At 48.2% G+C, this 19,797-nt stretch overlaps 1 protein-coding gene across 17 annotated transcripts in view; it reads left to right on the plus strand.

The window, feature by feature from the left end:
- Positions 1–19,797, plus strand: part of OTOF (otoferlin) — a 210,497-nt gene that overhangs the window by 64,937 nt on the left and 125,763 nt on the right. For all 17 annotated transcript variants that reach the window (XM_072131852.1, XM_072131853.1, XM_072131838.1 and 14 more), the window contains one exon: positions 888–946. Coding sequence is in view for 15 of the 17 variants with exons in the window: in XM_072131838.1 (XP_071987939.1) it covers positions 888–946 (59 nt within the window). In the remaining 2 variants the exon portion in view is untranslated. The remainder of the gene's footprint in view (positions 1–887; positions 947–19,797) is intronic.

Below are 19,797 nucleotides of genomic sequence, written 5' to 3' on the forward strand. Positions count from 1 at the left end.
CCTGACTGGGTGACCTGCTCCCTGGTCGACCTCCTGCCTGGGTGACCTCTTGCCTGGGTGACCTGCTGCGTGGTCGACCTCCTGCCTGGGTGACCTGCTGCCTGGTCAACCTCCTGCCTGGGTGACCTGCTGCCTGGTCGACCTCCTGCCTGGGTGACCTCCTGCTTGGGTGACCTGCTGCCTGGTCGACCTCCTGCCTGGTCGACCTCCTGCCTGGTCGACCTCCTGCCTGGTCGACCTGCTGCCTGGTCGACCTCCTGCCTGGTCGACCTCCTGCCTGGGTGACCTGCTGCCTGGTCGACCTCCTGCCTGGTCGACCTCCTGCCTGGGTGACCTCCTGCCTGGGTGACCTGCTGCCTGGTCGACCTGCTGCCTGGTCGACCTCCTGCCTGGTCGACCTCCTGCCTGGTCGACCTCCTGCCTGGTCGACCTCCTGCCTGGTCGACCTGCCTGGGTGACCTCCTGCCTGGGTGACCTGCTATCAGGGTGACCTCCTGCCTGGTTGACCTGCCTGGATGACATAGGCGGATGGCAATAAATTATCTAGGCCAGGGCATCTCCCTGTACGTGTAGGACGTGTATGAGGACAGTATGGCGGCCGTTCTCCCTCTTCCTATAATGAGGTCGGGATCTTGTGTCCTCTGGATATAATTGGTCAGTGACCGGCGCCGTGTTCTGGCTGTCGCCAGCGGTGACACATGGGGGGCGCAGACAATCAGACACTTCTGTAAAGGACATTTCATCCCTGACCTGAGGAGGGGAAGGGGTTAATGGGGTAGAATCTGGTGGCAGGTTCCCTGCTGGTCTGTGGCCTATGGGGGCGCTAGTGAGCACCATGCAGTCTCTTCTGTGTCTCCTCTCACATGATCTTCTCTTCTCTCTTGTAGGTCTCTCGTTCTACACCCGAGTCCTGGAGAATTGTGAGGATGAGGCCCGCTTTGATGAGGTGAGAGGCGCCGGTCCGACGTCTTATGTGTTGAGTTTTCTGTAACATTTCTCCATACATTATACTCCAGTCACATCCAGAGCTGCATCGTTTTCTGCATGTTCTCACATCTGACCCTGGCAGGAATATCTGAGGTGTGTACAGGGTTAATATGACATGGCTGAGCTGCAGTACCGCACACGTCCTGAGGAGCTTAGATACGTGGAATCATCATGATGAGCCCTGCGGAGGTTAGATACATGGGGGTCATTATGTTGAACCCTGAGGTGCTTAGATACGTGGAGTCATCATGATGAGCCCTGAGGAGCTTAGATACATGGGGTCATCATCATGAGCCCTGCGGAGTTTAGATACATGGGGGTCATTATGTTGAACCCTGAGGTGCTTAGATAAGTGGAGTCATCATCATGAGCCATGAGGAGCTTAGATACATGGTGTCATCATATTGAGCCATGAGGAGCTTAGATACATGGTGTCATCATATTGAGCCATGAGGAGCTTAGATACATGGGGTCATCATATTGAGCCATGAGGAGCTTAGATACATGGTGTCATCATATTGAGCCATGAGGAGCTTAGATACATGATAAGACGTATATTGATACCTGATCCGCTCTTGCCCATCCTATAATGAATAGACCTGTCAGCCGCAGGACCACATGATCACCTGGTGACAGGTCCATATCCCCGGCCCCCCAGTATTGATGTGCTCAGTCCGCGTCTTGTAATCCAGTGAGATGAATGAGAGAACACGTCTGGCCGCGCGCCCCTCCCCCCAGGACTTCTTCCTGGCGTCTGATAACACATGATGACATCTTGGAGCAGGACACATTGACACGAGGCGCTGCGATAAGGAAAGGGAATAGACTGGGGCCATCGTCACCATGTGCTCTGTGTCACTAGATGAGGGGTCTATGGCCTGATGCAAGGATCCCCCACCCCTCCATGGCCATGGGAATTATACACTTTATTTTCATACGTTTATAAATCTCTATCACTCTGGAGGAGCTGACCTTGTACAGATGTCCCTGAGAGCCGTGTAATTCTTCACTTGGCCTGCGGAGGAGCTGTAGGGAGACTATACACTTGATATTGTGATCTTCCAGGGGGATGATATTAGTAGAAGAGTAATGAGACGACACGGAAGGTAAAGGTGGAAGATACTGGAGGGTAACAGATAATACAATGGTGAGGAGAAGAGAGATCGGCCTTAGAGACAACCCCAGGCTGATCCATCCACATCTCCGGCAGATCCGACCATTGATGTGCCCAGGCTGAGGAGCGAGCGGTGGGGAGCGGCGCCGAAATACTGAGAGCGGAATAAACAAAGCAGAACGGAGGCGAAATGGAAGACACGCAGAGGAGACTTATCGCTTATAATGGATTCTCCACGGCTCCGGGGACGTCATTAGCCGAGTGTCGTCCATATTCCGAGGTCACCGCTGGATACAACCAGGGATGGAAGGGTCTCCACAACCTCACAACTTCTCCTCATTTCCAGGCACAAACCCAAATCCACCTTCTTTATATTTCATGTGATGGAGAAACACCAAGTCCGGGCTCTCCTTGTAGCGTCTCCACCATGAGACCAACGTCCCAGGTATCTGTGAAGATCTTCTGTGACGGCCTCAGACCTGTGTTACAGAACATTGGTGACTATTCATACATCTGGGTCACGGTGTTTCATCTTATGTATCGGATTGTGGCGCATCGGCGCTGGCATGCACGCAACGGAAATCGGGGGCGTGACCGAACGATAACCCGGCGGATTCGGAGAAACCGCCGCATTTTTTTTTAAAAAAAGTGTCGCGGGACACGCGCTTACCTTCACTCAGCCCGGCTCGGTGTACTCCAGTGCGTTCCGATGCTCTTCAGCGCAGCAGCGGCACCTGGTGGATGTCGGAGGAACTGCCTTAGTGAATCGGCAGAAGACCCAAATCTTTTTAAAAAGAAAAAAATACGGCAATTTCTCCGAATCCGTCGGGTTTTCGCTCGGCCACGCCCCCCTATTTCCGTCACGTGCACGCAGGGTGCCGATGCGCCACAATCCAATCACGTGCACCAAAAACTGTGACGGCAGGTGGTGTGTGGGGTAGCAGTGCGCCCCCTGCTGGCGGTGCGTATACTGCACATATAATTGCTGCTCTGCCTTCTCCGCACATGGTGGAGCCGGGGATTATCCCTCCTAGACGTTGGCAGATGAATCTCCTGGAGAATCTCCGGCAATTACCGCGTTTCTCGGCTCCTCTTGATTTTGTTTCATTAATTGGAAGCAAAAGGAAAAGCGGCGGCTCCGGGCCGGAGGAGGGGGGGGGGGGCGGAGCGTCGCAGGATTAACCCCTCACCTTCCATCCGCCTGTCACATTTACTCTCCAAACCCTGAATCCTGCAGAGCGACACGTGATACAACATATCTGATACATGTCATACTATGTTATAGAGGATTCCAAGACTAGAATATTCCGTGGGGAAGCAGTTATTGTACCCGTGCAGAGAGATGTGTGATCAGACCTCTGTAGTAGCAGCAGGACTGTGATATATGGATTTATATTCCTGGATTTGCCCTCTGCAGACAGTGTAAGGTATTGTCCTAGGATATATCTGTAATCAGACCTCTGTGTAAATTGTTAGTAGCAGCAGGACTGTGAAATATGGAATTATATTCCAGCGGTGAATCTTCTCCAGGGGCACTGGGGGGTTTGTTCTCACACTGCTGTGCCGGGCACTCACTTTTAGATACTGTCCCTGGAGCGTTGTGTAAACAGATCTTTGTGTATGTTCTTAGTAGCAGCAGGACTGTGATATATGGATTTATATTAATGGATTTTAGCTTCTGTGGGGTCTGTCCTCACACTGCTTTGCTCTTTCCTCTTTGCAGCGCCTCTACTCTGTCCTCATTGTGTTATTCGTTCAGTCTTCTGCTACAGCTTTTAAATGACGCAGAAGCCCTTCAATACAAGTTACAATCCTGGGAAGCAAACCCTGTCTCACAGTCCTGCTGTTACTAACAACATCCACAAAGGGCTGGTTACACAGATCTCCAGGGCCTATAACTAATACTGACTGCAGAGGGCACAGAGCACAGCAGTGTGAGGACACCCCCCCAGTGCACCTGTAGAAGCTACAATCCTGGAGCATTAATCCATATATCACAGTTCTGCTGCTACTAACAACATGCACATGGATATCTCCAGGGACATTACATAGCATGGGCTGCAGTCTGCATGGTCACTGCTGCTGATGGTTTCCCTTGCTCTGGATCCAGTTGTGGTTGATGTGTCTGTGGGGACCAGGTCCGGTTCTGGTCATTTCTGCTGTATCGGGTTCTGCTCATCTTATTGCTCTGTGCAGGAGATTACAGCTGAATCTTAAGCCACAGTTCACACCAGACACTTCATCTCCGCGCTCTGACGTCTCTGCGCGGCCTGAGATCTCTGTATTTCCGCTCTCAGCGATTTATGAAGTTATTAATTCTCTATTTGTAGCTGCAAAGTCCATTCCCGTTATCTGAGCTGCGGCGCGCGGTATAATGAATGATCCCCAGGCTGCGGCGCAGGAGATCAGCGGCTTCCAGACGGATCACAGGAGATGGGAAAATACAACGGAGAAGCAGCAGAAGCAGCACAGCAACATACAAGACGTTATCAGGACGAGTCACGTATCTGCCCAGCTACTCGTGTTATCAGGAGACACAGAGAGCAAAACCACAGCCAAGCCTGACAGTCCGAACACAGCCCGAGACATCAGCGCAAGGGGAGGGAGAGCGGGGGAGAGACCGCAAGGACTGCAGGAGATATAATACTGCCCCTATGTACAAGAATATAACTACTATAATACTGCCCCCTATGTACAAGAATATAACTACTATAATACTGCCTCCTATGTACAAGAATATAACTACTATAATACTGCCCCCTATGTACAAGAATATAACTACTATAATACTGCCCCCTATGTACAGGAATATAACTACTATAATACTGCCCCCTATGTACAAGTATATAACTACTATAATACTGCCCCCTATGTACAGGAATATAACTACTATAATACTGCCCCCTATGTACAGGAATATAACTACTATAATACTGTCCCCTATGTACAAGAATATAACTACTATAATACTGCCCCCTATGTACAAGAATATAACTACTATAATACTGTCCCCTATGTACAAGAATATAACTACTATAATACTGTCCCCTATGTACAAGAATATAACTACTATAATACTGCCCCCCTATGTACAGGAATATAACTACTATAATACTGCCCCCTATGTACAGCAATATAACTACTATAATACTGCCCCCTATGTACAGGAATATAACTACTATAATACTGCCCCCTATGTACAAGAATATAACTACTATAATACTGCCCCCTATCTACAGGAATATAACTACTATAATACTGCCCCCTATGTACAAGAATATAACTACTATAATACTGCCCCCTGTGTACAGGAATATAACTACTATAATACTGTCCTCCTATGTACAAGAATATAACTACTATAATACTGCCCCCTATGTACAAGAATATAACTACTATAATACTGCCCCCTATGTACAGGAATATAACTACTATAATACTGCCTCCTATGTACAAGAATATAACTACTATAATACTGCCCCCTATGTACAAGAATATAACTACTATAATACTGCCCCCTATGTACAGGAATATAACTACTATAATACTGCCCCCTATGTACAGGAATATAACTACTATAATACTGTCCTCCTATGTACAAGAATATAACTACTATAATACTGCCCCCTATGTACAAGAATATAACTACTATAATACTGTCCTCCTATGTACAAGAATATAACTACTATAATACTGCTCCCTATGTACAGGAATATAACTACTATAATACTGCCCCCTATGTACAAGAATATAACTACTATAATACTGCCCCCTATGTACAGGAATATAACTACTATAATACTTCCCCCTATGTACAAGAATATAACTACTATAATACTGCCCCCTATGTACAAGAATATAACTACTATAATACTGCCCCCTATGTACAAGAATATAACTACTATAATACTGCCCCCTATGTACAAGAATATAACTACTATAATACTGCCCCCTATGTACAAGAATATAACTACTATAATACTGCCCCCTATGTACAAGAATATAACTACTATAATACTGCCCCCTATGTACAGGAATATAACTACTATAATACTGCTCCTATGTACAAGAATATAACTACTATAATACTGCCCCCTATGTACAAGAATATAACTACTATAATACTGCCCCCTATGTACAAGAATATAACTACTATAATACTGCCCCCTATGTACAAGAATATAACTACTATAATACTGCCCCCTATGTACAAGAATATAATTACTATAATACTGCCCCCTATGTACAGGAATATAACTACTATAATACTGCCCCCTATGTACAAGAATATAACTACTATAATACTGCCCCCTATGTACAGGAATATAACTACTATAATACTGCCCACTATGTACAAGAATATAACTACTATAATACTGCCTCCTATGTACAGGAATATAACTACTATAATACTGCCCCCTCTGTACAAGAATATAACTACTATAATACTGCCCCCTATGTACAAGAATATAACTACTATAATACTGCCCCCTATGTACAAGAATATAACTACTATAATACTGCCCCCTATGTACAAGAATATAACTACTATAATACTGCCCCCTATGTACAGGAATATAACTACTCTAATACTGCCCCCTATGTACAAGAATATAACTACTATAATACTGCCCCCTATGTACAGGAATATAGCTACTATAATACTGTCCCCTATGTACAAGAATATAACTACTATAATACTGCCCACTATGTACAAGAATATAACTACTATAATACTGCCCCTATATACAAGAATATAACTACTATAATACTGCCTCCTATGTACAGGAATATAACTACTATAATACTGCCCCCTCTGTACAAGAATATAACTACTATAATACTGCCCCCTATGTACAAGAATATAACTACTATAATACTGCCCCCTATGTACAAGAATATAACTACTATAATACTGCCTCCTATGTACAAGAATATAACTACTATAATACTGCCCCCTATGTACAGGAATATAACTACTATAATACTGCCCCCTATGTGCAAGAATATAACTACTATAATACTGCCCCCTATGTACAGGAATATAACTACTATAATACTGCCCCCTGTGTACAAGAATATAACTGCTATAATACTGCCCCCTATGTACAAAAATATAACTACTATAATACTGCCCCCTGTGTACAAGAATATAACTACTATAATACTGGCCCCTATGTACAAGAATATAACTACTATAATACTGCCCCCTGTGTACAAGAATATAACTACTATAATACTGCCCCTATGTACAGGAATATACCTACTATAACACTGCCCCTATGTACAAGAATATAACTACTATAATACTGCCCCCTATGTACAGGAATATAACTACTATAATACTGCCCCCTATGTACAGGAATATAACTACTATAATACTGCCCCCTATGTACAGGAATATAACTACTATAATACTGCCCCCTATGTACATGAATATAACTACTATATTACTGCCCCCTATGTACAGGAATATAACTACTATAATACTGCCCCCTATGTACAAGAATATAACTACTATAATACTGCCCCTATGTACAGGAATATACCTACTATAACACTGACCCTATGTACAAGAATATAACTACTATAATACCGCCCCCTATGTACAAGAATATAACTACTATAATACTGCCCCCTATGTACAAGAATATAACTACTATAATACTGCCCCTATGTACAGGAATATACCTACTATAATACTGCCCCCTATGTACAAGATTATAACTACTATAATACTGCCCCCTATGTACAGGAATATAACTACTATAATACTGCCCCCTATGTACAAGAATATAACTACTATAATACTGCCCCCTATGTACAAGATTATAACTACTATAATACTGCCCCCTATGTACAGGAATATAACTACTATAATACTGCCCCCTATGTACAAGAATATAACTACTATAATACTGCCCCCTATGTACAAGAATATAACTACTATAATACTGCCCCCTATGTACAGGAATATAACTATTATAATACTGCCCCCTATGTACAGGAATATAACTACTATAATACTGCCCCCTGTGTACAAGAATATAACTACTATAATATATATATACTGCTCTCCCCCTATTATCAGGGCTCGGGCCGTTCTGAGGTCTCAGGTTTCGCTTCTCACACAATCAATAATCTGTTTCCGAGCTGAAAGTAACAGTGACAGACTCTATTCCGCTGATTGTATTTCTCGGCCGCTGGTGATTTGTTCTGGAGAATTTCTATAGTGCAGATGTTTTTATAGATAAATGGGTGAGATTTCACGTAAGAGATGATTGTAGAAAGGACATTTCATCCTCAATCTGAGGGGGGGGGGGGGAGTACAATGGGGGAATATCTGCTGACAGGTTCCCTTTAAGGATTGTTCTGGTCTGACTGTTACTAGTTCTACAGTTCTCTGCAGTGATGTTCCTACCTCTAATGTAATCCGGCCGCCCCGCCTATAGCTACCGCTAGCACACAGACACACACTGCCTATAGCTACCGCTAGCGCACAGACACACACTGCCTATAGCTACTACTAGCACACAGACACACACTGCCTATAGCTACTGCTAGCACACAGACACACACTGCCTATAGCTACTACTAGCACACAGACACACACTGCCTATAGCTACTGCTAGCACACAGACACACACAGCCTATAGCTACTGCTAGCACACAGACACACACTGCCTATAGCTACTGCTAGCACACAGACACACACTGCCTATAGCTACTACTAGCACACAGACACACACTGCCTATAGCTACTGCTAGCACACAGACACACACTGCCTATAGCTACCGCTAGCACACAGACACACACTGCCTATAGCTACCGCTAGCACACAGACACACACTGCCTATAGCTACCGCTAGCACACAGACACACGCTGCCTATAGCTACCGCTAGCACACAGACACACACCGCCTATAGCTACTGCTAGCACACAGACACACACTGCCTATAGCTACCGCTAGCACACAGACACACGCTGCCTATAGCTACCGCTAGCACACAGACACACGCTGCCTATAGCTACCGCTACCACACAGACACACACCGCCTATAGCTACCGCTACCACACAGACACACACCGCCTATAGCTACCGCTAGCACACAGACACACACCGCCTATAGCTACTGCTAGCACACAGACACACACCGCCTATAGCTACTGCAAGCACACAGACACACACTGCCTATAGCTACTACTAGCACACAGACACACACTGCCTATAGCTACTGCTAGCACACAGACACACACTGCCTATAGCTACTACTAGCACAGACACACACAGACACACACCGCCTATAGCTACTACTAGCACACAGACACACACTGCCTATAGCTACTACTAGCACACAGACACACACTGCCTATAGCTACTGCTAGCACACAGACACTCACTGCCTATAGCTACTACTAGCACACAGACACACACTGCCTATAGCTACTGCTAGCACACAGACACACACTGCCTATAGCTACTGCTAGCACACAGACACACACTGCCTATAGCTACTGCTAGCACACAGACACACACTGCCTATAGCTACTGCTAGCACACAGACACACACTGCCTATAGCTACTGCTAGCACACAGACACACACTGCCTATAGCTACTGCTAGCACACAGACACACACTGCCTATAGCTACTGCTAGCACACAGACACACACTGCCTATAGCTACTGCTAGCACACAGACACACACTGCCTATAGCTACTGCTAGCACACAGACACACACTGCCTATAGCTACTGCTAGCACACAGACACACACTGCCTATAGCTACTGCTAGCACACAGACACACACCGCCTATAGCTACTGCTAGCACACAGACACACACCGCCTATAGCTACTGCTAGCACACAGACACACACCGCCTATAGCTACTGCTAGCACACAGACACACACCGCCTATAGCTACTGCTAGCACACAGACACACACCGCCTATAGCTACTGCTAGCACACAGACACACACCGCCTATAGCTACTGCTAGCACACAGACACACACCGCCTATAGCTACTGCTAGCACACAGACACACACCGCCTATAGCTACTGCTTGCACACAGACACACACCGCCTATAGCTACTGCTTGCACACAGACACACACCGCCTATAGCTACTACTAGCACACAGACACACACCGCCTATAGCTACTGCTAGCACACAGACACACACTGCCTATAGCTACTACTAGCACACAGACACACACTGCCTATAGCTACTGCTAGCACACAGACACACTGCCTATAGCTACTGCTAGCACACAGACACACACTGCCTATAGCTACTGCTAGCACACAGACACACACTGCCTATAGCTACTGCTAGCACACAGACACACACTGCCTATAGCTACTACTAGCACACAGACACACACAGACACACACTGCCTATAGCTACTACTAGCGCACAGACACACACTGCCTATAGCTACTACTAGCACACAGACACACACTGCCTATAGCTACTACTAGCACACAGACACACACTGCCTATAGCTACTACTAGCACACAGACACACTGCCTATAGCTACTGCTAGCACACAGACACACACTGCCTATAGCTACTGCTAGCACACAGACACACACTGCCTATAGCTACTACTAGCACAGACACACACAGACACACACCGCCTATAGCTACTACTAGCACACAGACACACACTGCCTATAGCTACTGCTAGCACACAGACACACACTGCCTATAGCTACTGCTAGCACACAGACACTCACTGCCTATAGCTACTACTAGCACAGACACACACAGACACACACTGCCTATAGCTACTGCTAGCACACAGACACTCACTGCCTATAGCTACTACTAGCACACAGACACACACTGCCTATAGCTACTGCTAGCACACAGACACACACTGCCTATAGCTACTACTAGCACAGACACACACAGACACACACCGCCTATAGCTACTACTAGCACACAGACACACACTGCCTATAGCTACTGCTAGCACACAGACACACACTGCCTATAGCTACTGCTAGCACACAGACACTCACTGCCTATAGCTACTACTAGCACAGACACACACAGACACACACTGCCTATAGCTACTGCTAGCACACAGACACTCACTGCCTATAGCTACTACTAGCACACAGACACACACTGCCTATAGCTACTGCTAGCACACAGACACACACTGCCTATAGCTACTACTAGCACAGACACACACAGACACACACCGCCTATAGCTACTACTAGCACACAGACACACACTGCCTATAGCTACTACTAGCACACAGACACACACTGCCTATAGCTACTGCTAGCACACAGACACTCACTGCCTATAGCTACTACTAGCACAGACACACACAGACACACACTGCCTATAGCTACTGCTAGCACACAGACACTCACTGCCTATAGCTACTACTAGCACAGACACACACACGGTAACACGGCTTAGCGGTAATTCCCCTCTCCAGGGTTATGGGCACGTATAGAGCACAAGGAAAAACACATTAAAGGACAATTTAATATGCAAAATAGGCACAATGCTTAATAGTAGCAAAAATGGTAAAATAACAGATATAAATAACCGTAAAATAAAAAGAGATACAATAAAGAAAATAGACAGATCTCTTACTAATTGGATTGGCTTAGAGATCCGCGGAGGGGACACTGATGAAGGTCCTGCAAGCTCAATGCATCTCCATAGACTAAGAGACTCCAATGCTGTCATGTTACTTATACCTGACGCCCCGCCCCCTTGGTCATGTGAGAGGGGCGTGGCTACACCGAACCAAGGTGCAAAGTTGGAGACATATTTCCTAATTATTTCATATCTTCATGGGTCTCCTGAGAAGAAGATCTGCCCGGCACATTCCCAGCATAAAGTAACAACCTCAGACCTGGTGATAATGACTTTATCTCATAAGGGCAAGTTGATCTCCCTATAACATAGGACTGGCAGATAGGGGCGCTATAACCCATGATTTATGACATGCACCTGTGTGACATCACATGACCAGGGATATAACGAGCCGTGCACCTGTGTGACATCACATGACCAGGGATATAATGAGTCCTGCACCTGTGTGACATCACATGACCAGGAATATAACGGGCAGTGCACCTGTGTGACATCACATGACCAGGGATATAACGAGCCGTGCACCTGTGTGACATCACATGACCAGGGATATAACGAGCCGTGCACCTATGCGACATCACATGACCAGGGATATAACGGGCAGAGCACCTGTGTGACATCACATGACCGGGGATATAATGAGCTGTGCTCCTGTGTGACATCACATGACCAGGGATATAACGAGCCATGCACCTGTGTGACATCACATGACCAGGGATATAATGAGCCGTGCACCTGTGTGACATCACATGACCAGGGATATAACGAGACGTGCACCTGTGTGACCTCACATGACCAGGGATATAATGAGCCGTGCACCTGTGTGACATCACATGACCAGGGATATAATGAGCCGTGCACCTGTGTGACATCACATGACCAGGGATATAATGAGCCGTGCACCTGTGTGACATCACATGACCAGGGATATAACGAGCCCTGCAGTTAGAACATCATGATGGACTGGTGACCTGAATATAATGGTGGTTTCCCTGGTGGACTAGTGTGACTGAGAGGTTAGTCATCTTTGTGTCACTTCTCCAGGCTGCGGCTGTGTTGTCGTCTATAAGGTGACAGCAGGAGGAGGTGTCAGTAGTTCCTGTAGTTCTGGAATTATATTCTAGTATCTGATGTCCAGATGAACAGACCGCTAGGTCCACACAAGGAGACTTCCAGAACCTCACAGTTCTAGGCGAGCGCTCTGTACAATGGTGGCAGGTGATAAGTATTCGGAGTGCATCGCTGCAGTGTCGGCACAGTGTGTCAGCGCCATGTTCTGTCCCTGCGCTGCACATTACAGGAGTGGAGACTGGAGGTCACTTGTCATCTCCGCTTCTTATGTACAGCTGCAAAAAACTGGAGCGGAAACGTCCCTGGTGTCCCAGGCTGTGAAGAGGGTGCGCGTCTCCTCACACTGTCACGAAACATCACCTCCGATAGTCAGAGCAGAGACAGAATCATCCAGAGAGGGGAGGAAAACAGGGTTAAAGTATTCAGAATACAGATGACAAATTCACCCCCGGCCCCAATCCTTACTGTACTGACCCTTTATATCACATGTAAGGAGGTAGGATCCCTGGGGGGATAGTGGAGGTGACACATATCAAACCCAAAGGCCTTGATTGGTTGCCGGATTAAAACCTAAAAGTCCACATGTGTCATCCATTATAATCAGGGATGGATTTTACATTAATAAGCGCATAGTATCCCTGGTGGTCTAGGGTGGTTTCTGTGTTATTACATATGATCCCTGGTGGTTGGAGGTGATGGTGCCAGGCGGTGCTGCTGCTTGTAGTTATAATAAAGCCCGGGCACAGCTGATACATCATAGTTTGCTACTTTCATCATATCATCTACTTTCCTGATCTACTACTATCTGAGCACTGCTAGCTGATCCCAGATCCTCCTGCAGATGTTTGCTCCGGATCCTCCTGCAGATGCTTGCTCCAGGTCCTCCTGCAGGTGCTTGCTCCAGATCCTCCTCCAGATGCTTGCTCCAGATCCTCCTGCAGATGCTTGCTCCGGATCCTCCTGCAGGTGCTTGCTCTTGATCCTCCTGCAGGTGCTTGCTCTGGATCCTCCTGCAGGTGCTTGCTCTTGATCCTCCTGCAGGTGCTTGCTCCGGATCCTCCTGCAGGTGCTTGCTCCAGATCCTTCTGCAGGTGCTTGCTCCAGATCCTCCTGCAGGTGCTTTCTCCGGATCCTCCTGCAGATGCTTGCTCCGGATCCTCCTGCAGATGCTTGCTCCGGATCCTCCTGCAGGTGCTTGCTCCGGATCCTCCTGCAGGTGCTTGCTCCGGATCCTCCTGCAGGTGCTTGCTCCGGATCCTCCTATAGGTGCTTGCTCCGGATCCTCCTGCAGGTGCTTGCTCCGGATCCTCCTGCAGGTGCTTGCTCCAGATCCTCCTGCAGGTGCTTGCTCCGGATCCTCCTGCAGGTGCTTGCTCCAGGTCCTCCTGCAGGTGCTTGCTCCAGGTCCTCCTGCAGGTGCTTGCTCCGGATCCTCCTGCAGGTGCTTGCTCCGGATCCTCCTGCAGGTGCTTGCTCCGGATCCTCCTGCAGGTGCTTGCTCCAGATCCTCCTGCAGGTGCTTGCTCCGGATCCTCCTGCAGGTGCTTGCTCCAGGTCCTCCTGCAGGTGCTTGCTCCAGATCCTCCTACAGGTGCTTGCTCCGGATCCTCCAGCAGATGCTTGCTCCCGATCCTCCTGCAGGTGCTTGCTCCGGATCCTCCAGCAGATGCTTGCTCCCGATCCTCCTGCAGGTGCTTGCTCCGGATCCTCCTGCAGGTGCTTGCTCCGGATCCTCCTGCAGGTGCTTGCTCCGGATCCTCCTGCAGATGCTTGCTCCGGATCCTCCTGCAGGTGCTTGCTCCGGATCCTCCTGCAGGTGCTTGCTCCGGATCCTCCTGCAGGTGCTTGCTCCGGATCCTCCTGCAGGTGCTTGCTCCGGATCCTCCTGCAGGTGCTTGCTCCAGGTCCTCCTGCAGGTGCTTGCTCCGGATCCTCCTGCAGGTGCTTGCTCCAAATCCTCCTGCAGATGCTTGCTCCGGATCCTCCTGCAGGTGCTTGCTCCGGATCCTCCTGCAGGTGCTTGCTCCGGATCCTCCTGCAGGTGCTTGCTCCGGATCCTCCTGCAGGTGCTTGCTCCGGATCCTCCTGCAGGTGCTTGCTCCGGATCCTCCTGCAGGTGCTTGCTCCAGGTCCTCCTGCAGGTGCTTGCTCCGGATCCTCCTGCAGGTGCTTGCTCCGGATCCTCCTGCAGGTGCTTGCTCCGGATCCTCCTGCAGGTGCTTGCTCCAGTACCAGACTCTTCCATGCTGTGTGGATGTGTGGATAATGATCGGTTTTAACCCCTCGCTATCATATAATAGAGGAGGTCTGCAGAGATGGTGACAGGTATATTAGTCACTGGCCGGGTAATGGTGCCCCCCGCAGAGCCCCCGCCACGGCTCCACACTGTTTAGTCAATGAGCAGATAATTCTCTCCTTCCGAGTATCAGACTCTCCAGGAGTCATAAAGAATTGGTTTCACCGGGACCATGAGGAAAACTGACCCGAACTGCAGCAAGTACTGGCTCATCCTGAGCCTCCTGCTACATGACCAGAATACAAGTGATGATTCATGGATGGATACAAGACCCGGCTGTAAAGGTTAGAGCCTGAAATATTACAAGGTATAGTATTAGTAAAGGGGTCACCTAATACAGACATAAATCTATAAGGATGAGGCGCTGCGGTGCAGGGAGGTCCGGGAGTATTATATCACCCCCATCGTGTGTATCACATCACCCCCATCGTGTGTCTCACATCACCCCCATCGTGTGTCTCACATCACCCCCATCATGTGTATCACATCACCCCCATCGTGTGTCTCACATCACCCCCATCGTGTGTCTCACATCACCCCCATCGTGTGTATTATATCACCCCCATCGTGTGTATTATATCACCCCCATCGTGTGTATTATATCACCCCCATCATGTGTATCACATCACCCCCATCATGTGTATCACATCACCCCCATCATGTGTCTTATATCACCCCCATCGTGTGTCTTATATCACCCCCATCGTGTGTATCACATCACCCCCATCATGTGTCTCACATCACCCCCATCATGTGTCTTATATCACCCCCATCATGTGTCTTATATCACCCCCATCATGTGTATCACATCACCCCCATCATGTGTCTTATATCACCCCCATCATGTGTCTTATATCACCCCCATCATGTGTCTTATATCACCCCCATCATGTGTCTTATATCACCCCCATCATGTGTATCGTATCACCCCCATCATGTGTATCGTATCACCCCCATCATGTGTCTTATATCACCCCCATCATGTGTATCACATCACCCCCATCATGTGTATTACATCACCCCCATCATGTGTATCACATCACCCCCATCATGTGTATTATATCACCCCCATCATGTGTATTATATCACCCCCATCATGTGTATCACATCACCCCCATCATGTGTATTATATCACCCCCATCATGTGTATCACATCACCCCCATCGTGTGTATCACATCACCCCCATCGTGTGTATCACATCACCCCCATCGTGTGTCTCACATCACCCCCATCGTGTGTCTCACATCACCCCCATCGTGTGTATCACATCACCCCCATCGTGTGTCTCACATCACCCCCATCGTGTGTCTCACATCACCCCCATCGTGTGTATTATATCACCCCCATCGTGTGTATTATATCACCCCCATCGTGTGTATTATATCACCCCCATCATGTGTATCACATCACCCCCATCATGTGTATCACATCACCCCCATCATGTGTCTTATATCACCCCCATCATGTGTCTTATATCACCCCCATCGTGTGTCTTATATCACCCCCATCGTGTGTATCACATCACCCCCATCATGTGTCTCACATCACCCCCATCATGTGTCTTATATCACCCCCATCATGTGTCTTATATCACCCCCATCATGTGTATCACATCACCCCCATCATGTGTCTTATATCACCCCCATCATGTGTCTTATATCACCCCCATCATGTGTCTTATATCACCCCCATCATGTGTATCGTATCACCCCCATCATGTGTATCGTATCACCCCCATCATGTGTCTTATATCACCCCCATCATGTGTATCACATCACCCCCATCATGTGTATTACATCACCCCCATCATGTGTATCACATCACCCCCATCATGTGTATTATATCACCCCCATCATGTGTATTATATCACCCCCATCATGTGTATCACATCACCCCCATCATGTGTATCATATCACCCCCATCATGTGTATCACATCACCCCCATCATGTGTATCACATCACCCCCATCGTGTGTATCACATCACCCCCATCGTGTGTCTCACATCACCCCCATCGTGTGTCTCACATCACCCCCATCGTGTGTCTCACATCACCCCCATCGTGTGTATCACATCACCCCCATCGTGTGTATCACATCACCCCCATCATGTGTATCACATCACCCCCATCATGTGTATTATATCACCCCCATCATGTGTATCACATCACCCCCATCATGTGTATCACATCACCCCCATCATGTGTATCACATCACCCCCATCATGTGTCTTATATCACCCCCATCATGTGTCTTATATCACCCCCATCATGTGTATCACGTCACCCCCATCATGTGTATCACATCACCCCCATCATGTGTCTTATATCACCCCCATCATGCAGACTTCCTGGTGGTCTTAGGTTTTAATTCTCCTGAAATACTCTGTGCTGCTCACTATTCCGTTTTTCTGTACGTCAGACACAGTTGAGGGTTAGGGGGACTCTCGGGGTCGCCTTGGAGGCTTGGCATAGTACATGCACCCTCTGCCCACTATGAATCATTAGGCTACAGCTGAGCTTGTTCTGTGCCTGGAGCAGACAGACCATGAAGCCCGTCACTCGGCAGATAATGAGGGTCCTGCCAGCGGAGATGACATCAATTACAGGCATTACATCTAAATGGAGACAAATGACTGCAGCTGCAGCGCGTGGCCTGTGTGCACATAGTGGTACCCAGGGGTGGGGGTGAGGGTGCCAGATGGGAGTCAGATGACGAGACATCACATAATAGAAGCAACGAAGAAGATTTCTCTTTGATGTGATTCCCCTGGAAGGAATTCTGCTGCAGCATCAGACACTGGCGTATAGGATGGTACATATAGCTGGCGCTGGGCACCGCTGGGTAGGAAGCAACGGATTGTGTGACTGATGGACATATAAAGTCCATAAAAGATATTCCAACTTGTACTGATGCCAAAAATTGGGTTTTTCTGCCCCCTCCTTCTACAGAATATGTACCTCAGACGCTTACATGGGTCCTCTCCTTCCCCTGTATACAGGTACATAACCTGTGTAATCCTGTACCATCTCCCCGAAGAGCCTGACATGGATCCTCTCCTTCCTCTGTATACAGGTACATAACCTGTGTGATCCCACACCATCTCCCTGAGGTGCCTGACATGGGTCCTCTCCTTCCCCTGTATACAGGTACATAACCTGTGTGATCCTGCACCATCTCCCCGAAGAGCCTGACATGGGTCCTCTCCTTCCCCTGTATACAGGTATATAACCTGTGTAATCCTGTACCATCTCCCCGAAGAGCCTGACATGGATCCTCTCCTTCCTCTGTATACAGGTACATAACCTGTGTGATCCCACACCATCTCCCTGAGGTGCCTGACATGGGTCCTCTCCTTCCCCTGTATACAGGTACATAACCTGTGTGATCCTGCACCATCTCCCCGAAGAGCCTGACATGGGTCCTCTCCTTCCCCTGTATACAGTTACATAACCTGTGTGATCCTGCACCATCTCCCCGAGGAGCCTGACATGGGTCCTCTCCTTCCTCTGTATACAGGTACATAACCTGTGTGATCCCACACCATCTCTCTGAAGAGCCTGACATGGGTCCTCTCCTTCCTCTGTATACAGGTACATAACCTGTGTGATCCTGCACCATCTCCCCGAAGAGCCTGACATGGGTCCTCTCCTTCCTCTGTATACAGGTACATAACCTGTGTGATCCTGCACCATCTCCCCGAAGAGCCTGACATGGGTCCTCTCCTTCCCCTGTATACAGGTACATAACCTGTGTGTCCCACACCATCTCCCTGAGGAGCCTGACATGGGTCCTCTCCTTCCCCTGTATACAGGTACATAACCTGTGTGATCCTACACCATCTCCCTGAGGAGCCTGACATGGGTCCTCTCCTTCCCCTGTATACAGGTACATAACCTGTGTGATCCTACACCATCTCCCTGAGGAGCCTGACATGGGTCCCCTCCTTCCTCTGTATACAGGTACATAACCTGTGTGATCCTGTACCATCTCCCTGAGGAGCCTGACATGGGTCCTCTCCTTCCCCTGTATACAGGTACATAACCTGTGTGATCCTGCACCATCTCCCCGAAGAGCCTGACATGGGTCCTCTCCTTCCCCTGTATACAGGTACATAACCTGTGTGATCCCACACCATCTCGCCGAAGAGCCTGACATGGGTCCTCTCTTTCCCCATTATACAGGTACATAACCTGTGTGATCCCACACCATCTCTCCGAAGAGCCTGACATGGGTCCTCTCCTTCCCCTGTATACAGGTACATAACCTGTGTGATCCCGCACCATCTCTCCGAAGAGCCTGACATGGGACCTCTCCTTCTTCTGTATACATGTACATAACCTGTGTGATCCTACTCCATCTCCCAGAAGATCCTAACATGGGTCCTCTCCTTCCTCTGTATACAGGTACATAACCTGTGTGATCCTACTCCATCTCCCAGAAGAGCCTGACATGGGTCCTCTCCTTCCCCATTATACAGGTACATAACCTGTGTGATCCCACACCATCTCTCCGAAGAGCCTGACATGGGTCCTCTCCTTCCCCTGTATACAGGTACATAACCTGTGTGATCCTGCACCATCTCTCCGAAGAGCCTGACATGGGTCCTCTCCTTCCTCTGTGTACAGGTACATAACCTGTGTGAACCTACTCCATCTCCCCGAAGAGCCTGACATGGGTCCTCTCCTTCCCCTGTATAC

The sequence above is a fragment of the Engystomops pustulosus genome, unplaced genomic scaffold (assembly GCF_040894005.1).
Source record: "Engystomops pustulosus unplaced genomic scaffold, aEngPut4.maternal MAT_SCAFFOLD_154, whole genome shotgun sequence".
NCBI lineage: Eukaryota > Metazoa > Chordata > Amphibia > Anura > Leptodactylidae > Engystomops > Engystomops pustulosus.